The 13,916-nt window shown below is 38.4% G+C and overlaps 1 protein-coding gene across 1 annotated transcript in view; it reads left to right on the top strand.

Annotated features, from left to right (window-relative positions):
• Positions 1 to 9,531, top strand: part of KLHL4 (kelch like family member 4) — a 49,677-nt gene extending 40,146 nt beyond the window's left edge. Inside the window, exons 9-12 of the mRNA XM_054566641.1 lie at positions 1,227 to 1,389; positions 4,541 to 4,753; positions 7,816 to 7,987; positions 9,455 to 9,531. Of these exons, the coding sequence (XP_054422616.1) occupies positions 1,227 to 1,389; positions 4,541 to 4,753; positions 7,816 to 7,987; positions 9,455 to 9,514 (608 nt within the window). The 3' untranslated portion in view covers positions 9,515 to 9,531. The remainder of the gene's footprint in view (positions 1 to 1,226; positions 1,390 to 4,540; positions 4,754 to 7,815; positions 7,988 to 9,454) is intronic.
• The last annotated feature ends 4,385 nt before the right edge of the window (positions 9,532 to 13,916 follow it).

The following is a 13,916-nucleotide window of genomic DNA, read 5'->3' as shown; positions in this document are numbered from 1 at the left end:
TTCTAAGAATTCAGTGTTACCCAGCTAAAAAGTAGCAGATCTAGGTCTGGTACCATTTGCCCCAAATTATCTCATAAACGATCTATGTCAAGTGGTAAATGGTAGATTTATTAATTCTGTCTTCAGCTCAGTTGTGTCAGTAATTCCTAGACACAGATTAGAAAGTATATCTCACAGAGAAATCAGAGCAAGTTTTTAAATCTGTTGACATTAGTAGAGAGGTAAAAATTACATGCATTTCTGGAGCAGACGACAAGCAGTTAGAAAGGGGATATTTATAGTATCTAATAAAACAAATTTCTAATTATTCCTCAAAAACCCTGTCTATTTAGTTATCTGATGAGAATTTTTTTTTTATCAGTGGAAGAGCACAGATTAGGAAGACCTACCACAGTTAGCCTACTAAGATTTATCTAAGATTCCACATCATATCTCACCTACCTCTTAAATTAAAAAAAAATGGCACTGAACTTATGCCAGAAAAAAAATCAGTTTCCTGTCCTAGCTGGTGTGGCTCAGTGGGTTGAGTGCCGGCCTGCAAATCAAAGGGTCGCCGGTTCGATTCCCGGTCAGGGCACAGGCCTGGGTTGTGGGCCAGGTCCCCAGCAGGGGGCATGCAAGAGGCAACCACACATGGCTGTTTCCCTCTCTTTCTCCCTCCCTTCCCCTCTGTCTAAAAATAAATAAATAAGATCTTTTAAAAAATTCAAAAAATCAGCTTCCCTTTTCTATCACATCCCCAGATATGGCGTGTTCCACTACCTCTTTTGACTTAAGTTCTACAACGATGATACCCTCCCATACTAATGGTAACCATGCCTAAAAATTTCCTAGGGATAAAAGACCTTATTGAGCTTCATATCAAGATCAGTAAATTATCCATGTGCACACAAAATCATGTAACAAACAAAAATAGCCTTGGCTGGCATGGCTCAATGGATTGAGTCCCGGCCTGTGAACCAAAGGGTCACCAGTTCGATTCCCAATCAGGGCGCATGCCTGGGATGCGGGCCAGGTCCCCAGTTGGCAACATCTCTCTTGCATCAATGTTTGTTTCCCTCTCTTTCTTTCTTCCTCCCTCCCTCCCCCTCTCTCTAAAAATAAAATAAAATCTTTAAAAAAAAAACCAAAACAAATTTTAAGCAGTTAGTTGTTTGCACAATGAAAGAATATCGATTATAAGCGTCATACCTAGGTGCATGCTCATGAGGTTGTTCACCCTTTAGGTGTAGCCACGCTGGAAGGACCAATGTATGCTGTTGGCGGTCATGACGGATGGAGCTATCTGAATACCGTAGAAAGATGGGATCCGGAGGGGCGTCAGTGGAATTACGTGGCCAGTATGTCAACCCCCAGAAGCACAGTGGGTGTTGTTGCATTAAACAACAAGTGAGTAAAGCAAAACGTGCATGGGCTTTCTTCTTAGGACTTGAGCGGTGTGAGCCATCAACCGATAAGCATTCCCAGTGGCCACAATACCCCAGTTATCCGTCATAAAAGGCCTTTATTGGAACCCTCCCTTCATCGTGATGCAAGTATTGGGTTGGCCAAAATGTCTTGTTACCTTTTCTCCATATGATGGCTCCAGTAGCACTCAGTTGTTTTTACTTCACTTGAAACAGTTTTGCTAGATTGTATTGGGACAGCTGCCGTATCAGCGTGCATTAAAAAAAAAAAAAAACTTATAAAAATTGGGGGATTTTTGTGCAGCTATTTGAATATGAAGCTGGAAGAAGATACGCAACATTTTCGGCCTATCATGCTTTATTATTTCAAGAAAGGTAAGAATGCAACTGAAACGCAAAAAAAGATGTGTGCAGTGTATGGAGAAGGTGCTGTGACGGATAGAACGTGTCAAAGAGGTGTGTGAAGTTTGCTCGTACTGTTGACATTTTGGCCAAATAATTCTTTGCTGTGGGGCTGTCTTATGCACTGGAAGATGGTTAGCAGCCTCCCTGGCTTCTTCCCACTAGAAGCCAATAGCAGGAGAGAGCCGACATGCTCAAAATATCTAAGTCAATAAAGTTATTGGTGAAAATAAAAAACGTGTCTTTTATTTCACAGAAAAGACCATACAGACTTTTGGCCAACCCCATAGTTGTCTAAGATGAACATTGAATTAAATATCCTGTAGTCCCTTACTATTCAAGTGTGGTCTTGAGACTGCGAGCGTCAGGATTACCTGAGATCTATTTAGAAATGCGGAATCCTAGACCTACTGACTCAGAAGGGGCATTTCAACAAGGTCCTCAAGTGAGCTGTGCGCACAGGAAATTTGAGAAGCACTTCTGCGTTTATACCAGTCCCACTTTTGCCCTCAAGAAACTTGCACTTATTCCTTGCTTAACTTATTCTCGACTTAGCAAAACTTTGGCCTGTCTCGGTAATAGGGCAATTTTTTTTTGTTCTTTACCGCGCACTCTCCTGAGTATTTAGGGTTCCCAACACTAGGATGGTATACAGTCCCGTCATTGTGAATCTTTCCCTCTTCCTGATCGCTTGCCTGTAAGAGAAAGCTAATATCTTAAAACGCAGTGCAGTTAGAGGTTGTTAGAAGCCTGATTTTTAATGATGTGTGCTTTCTGTCAAGAGGCCTTTGGAGACGATGACCAGCATATAGGAGGGACTTGGATGATAGGAAATTCAGACATCAGATAGTTTTTAGCACCTTATGCAAGAAAAGTAAGAAATGTCTAGAGTTAAGGGGACACCTCAGCTTACAGTGTCCGAGAGCTGAAAATATCTCTGCCTGACCTGAAGATTATCAGGTGATTCAGTAACAATCCCCTACCAATTACTATCTTTACGGAACAGGCCGAAATAATCCAATTTGACTATTTTAATTTTGTTTTGCTGCTTTGCTATTGTTCACAACTGAACATGAATGGCAGTTGTAGATGTAGGGCCGAGAAAATGTTTATCCTCTTTATTGATGCAGAATTAAATGTAAACTAGGTTAACAAGCATTGCTATTAGAAAGAATTGACATTTTTCAAGTTTATGGGAGAAATGTCATAGCTAATATATGTTTCTCAGAAAAAAAAATTGGTTTCTAGGTTCGATTCTATTCCCTTAGTCATTTTTCAAGTTAACATATTCCTACTGACAAATGTCTATTTTTACTAAATAAAGTAGCTCAGAAAAACAACAGGGATTCTAATGATAGGCCATTGAACGTAGATAAATTGTAAGGTTGCTGAAGGTGGTCCTTGAAAACATCCTACCTTTTCGTTTTTCTCATTTCCAGCTTTTAATGAGGTATAACTGACCAACATTGCCGATGTTTTCAATATTTCTCTGTACGTCATTTGCCAAGGGACGTCCCCATTTTCCCACCTCCACCCAGCCCCCAGGCCCCAGCCCCCTCCCCTCTGTCGCTGTGGCTTATTTCCCTTAGCTTAATAATCTCCAGGCCCATCCATGTTGTCGCAAAAGGTAAGATTTCCTTCTTTCTATGGATGAGTAGCATCCCATTGTGTGAATGTATCACAGCTTTTTTATCCGCTCATCTACTGATGGGCACTTGGGCTGTTTCCAGATCTTGGCTATTGTAATGAACAATGTAATGAACATCGGGGTGCATATAGTCTTTCAAACTGGTGTTCCAAGATTCTTAGAATATATTCCCAGAAGCGGGATCCCTGGGTCAAAAGGCAGTTCCATTTTTAATTTTTTGAGGAACTCCACACTGTTTTCCACAGCGGCTGCACCAGTCTGCATTCCCACCAAGAGTGAACCAGGGTTCCCTTTTCTCCACAGCCTCGCTAGCACGTGTTGTTTGTGGATTTATTGATGATGGCCATTCTGACAGGTGTGAGGTGGTATTTCCTTGTGGTTTTAATTTGCATCTCTCTGAAATTAGTGACATTGAGCATCTTTTCATCTGTTATGGGCCCTCTGTATGTCCTCTTTGGAGAAGTGTCTATTTACATGGTTTGCCAGTTTTTTAATTGGGTTGTTTGTCTTTCTAGTGTTGAGTTGTATGAGTTCTTTTTATATTTTGGAGATTAACCCCTTATCAGATGTATCATTGGCAAATATGTTCTCCCACACAGTGGGTTCCCTTTTCATTTCATTGATGGTTCGCTTTGCTGTGGAGAAGATTTTTAATGTGATGTAGTCCCATTTGTTTATTTTTTCCTAGTTTCCCCTGCCCTAGGGGATATATTGGCAAAAGTATTGCTACTCGCGATATCTGAGATTTTCCTGCCTATGTTTTCTTCTAGGATTTCTATAGTTTTGCAACGACTTAAGTCTTTTATCCATTTTGAGTTTATTCTTGTATAAGATACCAGCCAAGTTTCATATTTCTGCATGTACCTGTTCAATTTTCCCAACAGCACTTATTGGAGAGACTGTCTTCGCTCCATTGCATGCTCTCACCTTCTTTATCAAATATTAATTGACCATAAATGGGAGGGTTTATTTCTGGGCCCCACCCCGTATAGTCAAAAACCTAAAACGTTTTGTGCAAGGTTCTTTCACGTTCATTCTGTGCTCACATTGGAGATTATGTATGTGCGTGTCTTTTTTTTTCTAGGCTATACGCTATCGGTGGGCGTGATGGAAGTTCCTGTCTCAAATCAATGGAATACTTTGACCCACACACTAACAAGTGGAGTCTCTGTGCTCCAATGTCCAAAAGACGTGGAGGTGTGGGAGTCGCAACATACAACGGATTCTTATATGTTATTGGAGGTCATGATGCCCCTGCTTCTAACCATTGCTCCAGGCTCTCCGACTGTGTGGAACGGTAAAAAGTTTTTGTTTTATTTATGTATGTATTTATTGGGTTATTCATTTCAGAAATGAGAAATATTTTTAGACTGCCAGAAGTAGTTTTCCAACTAAGTGTTAATCTTTTCAGAGAATCAATCCTTTTTAAACTTGCACACTTGCCTTTAGTCTCAAAATATTCTGAAGAAATCCTCCTCCTTATGTGTTTCAGAGCCATCAAAAGAAACATATGAAAAGAATATTCTGTTTTATTGTTTGATAGTCACCTATGAAGTAATAAGACAAAAGGGATATAAGAGTAAAGAAATCTTATGCCAAGCGATATCACTCACCCTATTCACCAGCTCAAATCAAAATGACTTTACTGTTTGAAAATTCAAATCAATCATCAAAAGATAAGGATACCACCACATATTGCACAGAAGGAATTTCCTCAGGGAGGTGTTAATAATATTGTGAAAAATGAGTCCATTGTATTGTTTAATTTCCCAAAGGTAATTTCTTTCAATGGGAAACATTCATTTAAATGGAAAAAATATGATAAGTTTCTTAAAAATAATGTCAGTCATATGACTTGGTAGTGATACCATTTACATTCCCTTTCAAGATAGAAAATATACGTGCAAACATAATAGTAAGATAATATTATCGTAAGACCAAGTGACAAATTTACAGCCAGTACAATCACTAGAATTCAGAAGACAGAGATCATTATGTGATGGTGTCTTCAAAAGAAATTCATGGAGTAAGTGGAGTAAGTAGAATTTGTAGTTTGTAAACATACAAATGAATGCATAGGGAAAAGTACAACCAAAACCATCAGTGGTTTAAACATGTGTTTGTTCCTCTCCATATATTTGTAGATATTGTAGTTTCCCTTCTGCTGCTGATTTATAGTTTAATTCCATTGTGAAAAGACATTGCATGTTTTCAACCTTTTTAACTGTATTCAGACTTGTTTGGGGGCTTAACATGTGGTCTATCCTCCATACAAAGATAAAATTAATATGTCATAGATTTTATGTGATTCATTAATTAATGAAGTAACCCATAAGATGTTAAATCCAGTTCAACAGAGCCTTAGAAGAAACAACATATAGACAATTAGGTAGGATGAAAACATTGTTAATGGTTGCAAAGGCAGTTAACGTCCTATAAGGACTTTAATGTGTGAGAGTCATCAATTCTACATGCTGAAAATTATCAATTCTACCTCTATAAAGCAAAATTCATTTGCATTGTTATGTACGAGAATTGCAAGAAAATTCAGTTTTCTACAACTTAACTTCTAGACCTATAGAGACGTAAAATGGGCTTATCAGTAGAAACTCAATCCAAAGTGGAATCAGCTATCTACCCGGTACCTTAGGCATCTTATCCAATTAAGATAATCATTCAAATGAAATGTTTGTAAAATCATTACATAAACTTATCTTGGTTAGGTCAAGGATTACTATTTCTATAATGTGGATGAAGAAATGGAGGCAAAGAAGTCAAGCAAATCATCCTTAATTTATCATAGTGGAGGAATAAGTTTATAACTCATTCTCTTATTTCAGGCTCCATTTCAGTTCCATTATAATATATTTATAATTTATACATGTCTCTCCAAAGTAAGGAGAGATAGACAAGCAAAAGAGAAACAAAAAGGGAGAGACATGATGCTATTTGAATTTGAAAGCGATGTAGTGACTAATATTTTCTTTAATAACTTCGCCTGTGTTTCTTTACAGATAATAACCATATTATAACTTTTTTCTTCAGAAGATTCAACATTCCCCTCTTTTTAATCATGCAGTATCAGGATAAAATTAACATTAGCTGCATTTTTGTATTAATTATCAGGCACACGCATGACAGTCTTGAGTTGTGGTTGCAAATCTCTAAGGATATCTTTTTATGAGCTCCGGCTGACTACTCAAACATGTGTGTCCTCTTGTGCTGACTGTGGCCCCAGAGACAACAGTAGCCATTGTGTTGAAGACTCAGCTGAGCTAAGCACACAGCTGTGGGTTTTCTGGTTTTGGGTTTTATGAGAACATCAGAATTTAAGTCGATATGCTGTGTGATACTCACCAATAGGCACTGGATATTGAGGTTATCTTAATTATTGATGATCTCAGACAGTATTAAAAATATTACTGGGTATGAGGCCAAGTTCAAATGGAAGTTGGGATCCGATAATTTCAAGTATCATTAAAGAGATTAAAACATAAATAAGAGAGGTAATAGAAATATAAGGAAATCCATAGAGGCTAATAAATTCATTCTCTTTTGTAAAATAATTCTTTAGTATTGGATTTTACAAATAGGCCAATATGAAATCAGAGGGTATTTCCATGTACAATTATATGAGTTTTCTTTTACTGTTCACTTCATTTAGATTTTAGTTATGTTGTTTTGAAAAACATAGGCTTTACATTTTAGGGCAGAATTCATGGAGAACATTTTACTTAACATTATTTACTGAATTGCTTTTCATTTTGTTTAGAGAAAGGATTGGGTATAAAGAGTTAACTGCAGGTCAAAATGGAAAAAATCCTAGGCTCCTGCAAAGATAAATAGGGAAAAAAAATACATGATAAGACTATGATCACTCTAACCGCAAATAGCATTAAGACCAGAATACAACATTCTATAAAACTAAAAAGCAATGATATTGAGATTGACTTACAATGTGAGCTCTCATATAAACAGAACCAGACATCTCGATCTATAACATTGCTACACAGAGAATAAGAGAAAAACGAAAGAATAATGAGAGAGCAGGCATTTTTCACATAATGTTAAGATGCTAATAAGTGAAATCTCCTCATAGGGATTCTGAGTACCAACCAACCAAATGCGTGCTCTTTTAGCAAGAGAATACATTTTTGCTATGCTTCGAGTGACCTGTGGGGGCTGAAGAGAATTTTGTCATGTGCTTATCTTTTACATTTATTAGTCAGACTACACTTGATATTTATAAGCTATTTTAATTCCCTGTCTTAGATAAGTATACATTTTATAAAAACCTATTATTTTTAATTTTAACACTACTGGACTTCCCCTTTCAATTGTGTCCCTAAACCCCTTAAGGTATGACCCAAAGCATGATTCGTGGTCCACCGTGGCGCCTCTGAGTGTCCCGCGAGACGCTGTTGCTGTGTGCGCTCTGGGCGACAAACTCTTTGTGGTCGGCGGATATGACGGACATTCTTACTTGAATACCGTTGAGTCCTATGACGCGCAGAAAGATGAATGGAAACAGGTACTCTTATTACGCCTATTCAAATGGGAACACTTTTGGTATACGTAAAGTATATTTATATGTGTTGGGAATTTGTTCTATTCTCTTCCTCTTCAGGGTCTAACCAGATTGTTTCAGCGAAATTTGTAGTCCGTGCTATAGAAAATGACTAGTGGATCTAATTGATCCTTAGCTTAAAGATCCCTCATCACTTATATGGACGGGAGCAGAGCAATCTCTTGACCTTATGTTATCAGGTATTTCACAGAACAGTGAATCAGATTCAATAGCTCAAGAGCTTTTTTATGTAGCCAACTTCCTATGTATTCTGTGAAGACCTGAGAACCAAAGAGCAATATCCATCCACAATATCTGCCCTTTCTCATCAGCTGGTGCCCAAGGAGAGAAATATTTCCATCTCCTCCTCATAGAGATTGTATAAACTTCCATAACTAACTTTTAATCAGTCATTCAAGGAATTTAATGCCCAGTTAAGAGACTGGAATTAACCCTTCTCAAGAGTACTGGGCATCTAACAGCAGAAATGATAAGGATGTTAAATGCAAAGTAGATGCTTTTGACAGTTTTTTCAGTGATAGATCTAAATTTATCCCAAAATATCTAATGGAGTTTTGTTAATTAAATTATGGCTTAATAAAAATGAAGATATGATTAACTCTTCACGATTATCATGGAGGCAAACCTTGTATTTTGTATCTAACTTCACTTTCCCTTATACTGACTGACTTCATGCTACTCTGTATTCTACATAGTGAGCTGGTTACTATTGTAAAATATATATTAATGCAATTATAGCTGACAGTGGGTTTCTATCTCTTCTACAGAGAGATTCATTAGAACCCTTGGAATCATTCAAATTCTGCCATGTTGGTAGTTTCACTGCTTGGGACCAGCTAGAAATGGAAGAAAAGAATTTAGCAAACAAGGAGTTAGGTCAAATGCAATAATCAAAATGACTTCAAGCTGATGCAATTTACTTTTCTAAAAACTGTAGACCAGCACCTAAGAGTCCTAGATTCTATTCCTGGCTTTTCACTGTTTCACTGTGTGATGTTGGAAAGAGTGAAAGAGAACTAACACATCATAATGGAATTATAACTACTATATGCCAAATTATTTTCATTTATTATCTCTTTACCTTGAACTTAGCTCTAATAAAACCTTAAAGGATAAGTGTTGTTAGCTGTCATTTTTCTACCACAAACCTTGAAGCATAAGAATTGCCCGGTGTAATTTTTCAAGTGGAAAAAATTACCAGAGATGTGAAATTTACTCACCATCACATCATTGTAAAGGCTGTGTTTTTTCTATCACATTGAACCTGGGTGACATTTTCCCTTGTCTTTATGCAAAGTGAAGGACAGACGAGAGCAGCTGAGGAATCCATCAACTGCAATATGCTCTGTTATGCTAAACACAGAATCCATTCAAACATCCCGTCTTCCCTTGTTTTGTTTTTTGTGTTAGGAAGTCCCTGTTAACATTGGAAGAGCTGGTGCTTGTGTTGTGTTGGTGAAGCTACCATAGAGCCATCTCCTCAAAGGGAAGAAAACTGGATAATTTGAAGAAATAGAGCAGGAAGAAGAGAGGAGGAAACAACGTGTTCTTTCCTTCAATTAGAAATCAAACATGAAAATTCTTGTGTCATTTTAATATGTAGGTGTGATTGCTCTCCTTTGTGAAGCCAAAGCCAATGTTAAACATGCATTACATATAGGTGTTAAGTGCATTTGTCTTTACAGCTGGTAAATCTACTTCTCTGAGTGTCGCCTCATTACTTCAAAATATTTAAAGAAAATTAACAGTGGCCAAGGTATGAAAGGTTAAAAAAGCATTGCTACTTTTTAAGTTAAGAATCTGAGAAATTAAAAATAGTTCCTATTTTGGGGGAGAAAAAAGGTACTCTACTATCTGGACCGTAACTAAAATAAAAGAGAACCTCTAAAGCTTAAAATCTGAAGTCCGATTTTCAGTAAGACATCATTCTCTTATTCAAACAATATCTCAAATGGCTGAATAATACCTCACATCTATGAATAGGAAAACTTTTACTGTGTTGGTGAAGAAAAAGAAAACACATGAAAAACTCATTGGCATAATTCGTTATGATGATCACAGAATGTGAAAATGTTCACAAATTCACTCTTACTGCACCATCTTCCAAAGCACACATATAACTTTGGTCTCCCTTACCATGTTGTCTTGTTAGATGTGTTACAAGTAAAACATGACTGTAACTTCATATGCACAATCTATACAATAATAAAGTGAATATTTATCATATTGATAGAAACTGTGACCTCTGCTTAAAGCATCAAGGCCTCACTTGTACAGAAATTAATATTTTCTTCAACCATTTCTGTGAACTCTGTCAACACCTACCATTAAGTTTAACAAGTTTCCAAAATCGATTTTTGAAGTATGGTAAAATTGAGGACGTGTTCTACAAGAGTAACACATGGAAACACCAAAATGTTCAGCATTCGTGGTGATTTCTGTATTTATCTTTTATGTAACGATGCATGCTTTTCTGTTAATGTTATAATCATCCCATAGGAAAGGATAAGGATATGCACACTACAATAAACATTTTGAAACTTAAAAAAAGCAACAAAAAAGGTTAGTTGGGTAGTACTTTACCTTTAAATTTTTATTTGCATTTATCCCATTATAAAAATATTTAAGACAAAAGGTTGAAAAAAACTTCTTTATGAAAGTAACTTTTCAAATTACACACTTTTAGAATTTCTGCTATATGTTCTTTTAAACAGGCTTTGTATTGTAGTATGTGAAACCAACAAGAAAAATCCAGAGAGATGCTTATCAAATGTACTATTACCTTTTAAGTTTTCAAAAAAGAACAACTTGAGTTGTACAAAAACATTTGTACTTTGACAGATTGAATTTAAATAAAATCTATTTCTTCTGGTTATAAAGGGTGTGGCTTTAGATTGTCAAATCCAGCCTGAATTGATTTTTTTTTTGTATTGTCCCAATAGGTAAAATACTGTATTTACATACAAAATTAGAATTTCCCTCCTTTGTTTATTTTTCCCCCCGCCCTTGTCTTTAATTCTAAATAGAGGGCTATAGACATTTTGAGTTTTCAGGGAACAAATGGAGATCTAGAGATGCTGCAAAAAAAATAAACACACACCCGCCACTGTTGGGCGTTTAAATGTACGCCTCATCCACATCAATGGAGAAGTGGGGTCCCATAATCCTTCATCGCCAGAGCACAGCTTGGTGTGTTAAATCAAGTCGGATTGTGAGCCAATGGGAAAAGGAAAGATGAAAGGACCCACGGCAGTGGCCCAGTCACAGCTAGGGGTCAGCAGTAGGGAGATCTATCCAAAGCAATGCCCGGCCAGGAGAGTGGAGATGGAACCCGCTTTTCTTGACGGTCCGGCAGGGCTCGCTTCGTTTCCATCAGGTATTGACTGTTAGGAGAGGTGCGTGTGTTGCCCGGTGCCACGGTCGCTCAGCTGCGTTTGAAAATCGTAGTCCAGGAAGAGGGAAAAAAGGCCATAAAACCTGTTTCCTCGGCTGTCATCATTCTGTCCTCTTTCTCTGATGGCAGTCACGTGACATAGCGGCCCAGGTCTTCCGCTGACTTTCCCTCTTTGTGTTGGACTTCCTTTCCACCACAGACTCTGTCGCCGGAGATAGGAGGCCACGCACAGCCTGGGCCATGCAGCGTCTCTTCCCTCGTCTGCAGACCAGACCGCGTGACCTTCTTGTTTTAACGACCTGCCCTGCCTCGCCTACTGTCAAAGGAAACTTTCAAAAAGTGTTTTAGCATTTGTTTGTTTTTTTTTTTTTACTCTCTTGACAATACTTGTTTTCCAAGACTATTGCCTGCCACACACACTAGGGAAAATTCCTCTTCTATGTGCTAGCGGTTTAAATTTCACATCTTTATTGCGTTTCTGCTACAATCCTAATCCTTTACACATGCACACAGGGAAGGCAAACGGTGAGAAAAATGGGCACATCTAGCAAAATATGGAAAATCTCATGCATGAATATATCTTAAAAAGATAAAAGCCCTGGCTGGTGTGGCTCAGTGGACTGAGTGCTGGCCTGCGAACCAAAGGGTCGCCGGTTCGATTCCCAGTCAGGGCATATGCCTGGGTTGCGGGCCTGGTCCCCAGCAGGGGGCGCGTGAGAGGCAACCCCACATGGATGTTTCTCTCCCTCTCTTTCTCCCTCCTCCTCTGCCTAAAAATAAATAAAATAATCTTTAATATAAAAGTACATCAATATTCTTCAAAACCAGTATCCCTATATCATGAACATTTATTAAGGATCTGTTGTGTCTTAGGCCTTGGTGACATACATGAAGGCCAGGTTTATGGAATGTCTACCAAATCCAGCTCTACATAATTTATGTTCCAAGTGACAGAATCAGAATTTGATGGCCTCTCTTCTACAAAGTCCAACTGAATTTGCTAAATTCACATTTCGTCTGAGGTCCTAGAAACCCTCATACCAAGAGCCCGGTTGCATATACTAAACTCAGTATCTATCTGAGTGGTTAAATACATTTATCTGGACCATAACTAATCAGAGCTTAACAGAATCGGGTCACATAGAGGCTCTGGCCGTCAGAGAACAACTGGTTTTATTTTATTTTTCCTGAAAGGACGGTGATAGGTGGTTATTAAACTTACAGTGACCACATCGTAAGATAACATAAATGTTTATGTTGGACATCTGAAACTAATACAGAAACTAATATAATATCATATGCCAACTATACTTTAATAAAAAAAAATAAACATATCATGTATGCTGCAATTTTGAAGAAGCCAAGATTAGAATATTACAGTTAAAAGCCCTACAGAAAAAAAAAAGTTACATACCTCCAGAGCCACAAATTTGATATATTGGTCCAGGGGGATTTATTGGGAAAGATCTTCAGGCATCCTAGTAACATACTGTTCTATGAATTGTTTTATTATTATAAGTCTGTGGTATGAGTGTCTTCTTTTAAAGCTTTCCTTTAAAAAAAAAAAAAAGATTTTACTTACTTTTATAGAGGGGAAGGGAAGAAGAGAGGGAGAGAAACGTCAATGTATGGTTGCCTCTTGCGCACCCCCTGCTGGGGACCTGGCCCCCAACCCAGGCCTGTGCCCTGACTGGGAATCGAACCGGCAACCCTTTCCCTCACAGTCTGGCATTCAATCCACTGAGCCACACCAGCCAGTTCCAAAGTCTTCAGTTTCTGATCCTGACCTAGTAAGCTTATTCCCCAGGCTCTGTACACCCTGTCCTACCCTACAGATGCCATTAGAGATATTTATACTCAAGCCAGAGTGACCAAACTTATCAAATAAAGATATGGGGGGATCGGGTACATTTGTATTGCAGATAAACAACAGATGAGGTTTTAGTGTAAGGACAACTCGTGCAGTACTAGGGACATAATTACACTGGAAATATGTTCCTTGCTTGTCAGAACTTCAAATTTCATTGGGTCTCCCATCTCTTTTCTGCAACTCTGACTCCAGCCGGGAAGGACACTTAACAGTTACCGCATCAGCCCCCGCCCCCAGGAGGAAGGCGTTAGCCTTCTACTTATCCCCTGGGGCGCCCTCTAGGGCCCTAAGAAGAGAATGCACAAATGAAAGCTGGTATTACAGTCTGTCTCCTAGGCACATTGTGCCTTTCACAGCCATTGTCTGCAGACAGATTCCAACCAGTGACACAGCTACTTCACTTGAGCAAATGTCTCACCCAAGGCCTGTTGTACCAAGAAGCAAAGACCTAGAGACAAAGCCGGCTGACGAGCCACCTAGAACTTTTCAGGAGAGGACGAACAAGACGGGACTAAAATCAGAATTAATGCTCTCGGATCATTAATGCTCTCGGATCAGCGGCTGGGGAAGGGAGAGTAGACAGAGCGATCTCATTGGTCGGATGACAC

Source organism: Pteronotus mesoamericanus, unplaced genomic scaffold, assembly GCF_021234165.1.
Source record: "Pteronotus mesoamericanus isolate MK-2021 breed Mesoamerican mustached bat unplaced genomic scaffold, CSHL_Meso_final contig_177, whole genome shotgun sequence".
NCBI classification, from domain to species: Eukaryota; Metazoa; Chordata; class Mammalia; order Chiroptera; family Mormoopidae; genus Pteronotus; species Pteronotus mesoamericanus.
Note: the sequence above shows the minus strand (reverse complement) of the source record. Positions and strands in the feature narration are given on the sequence as shown.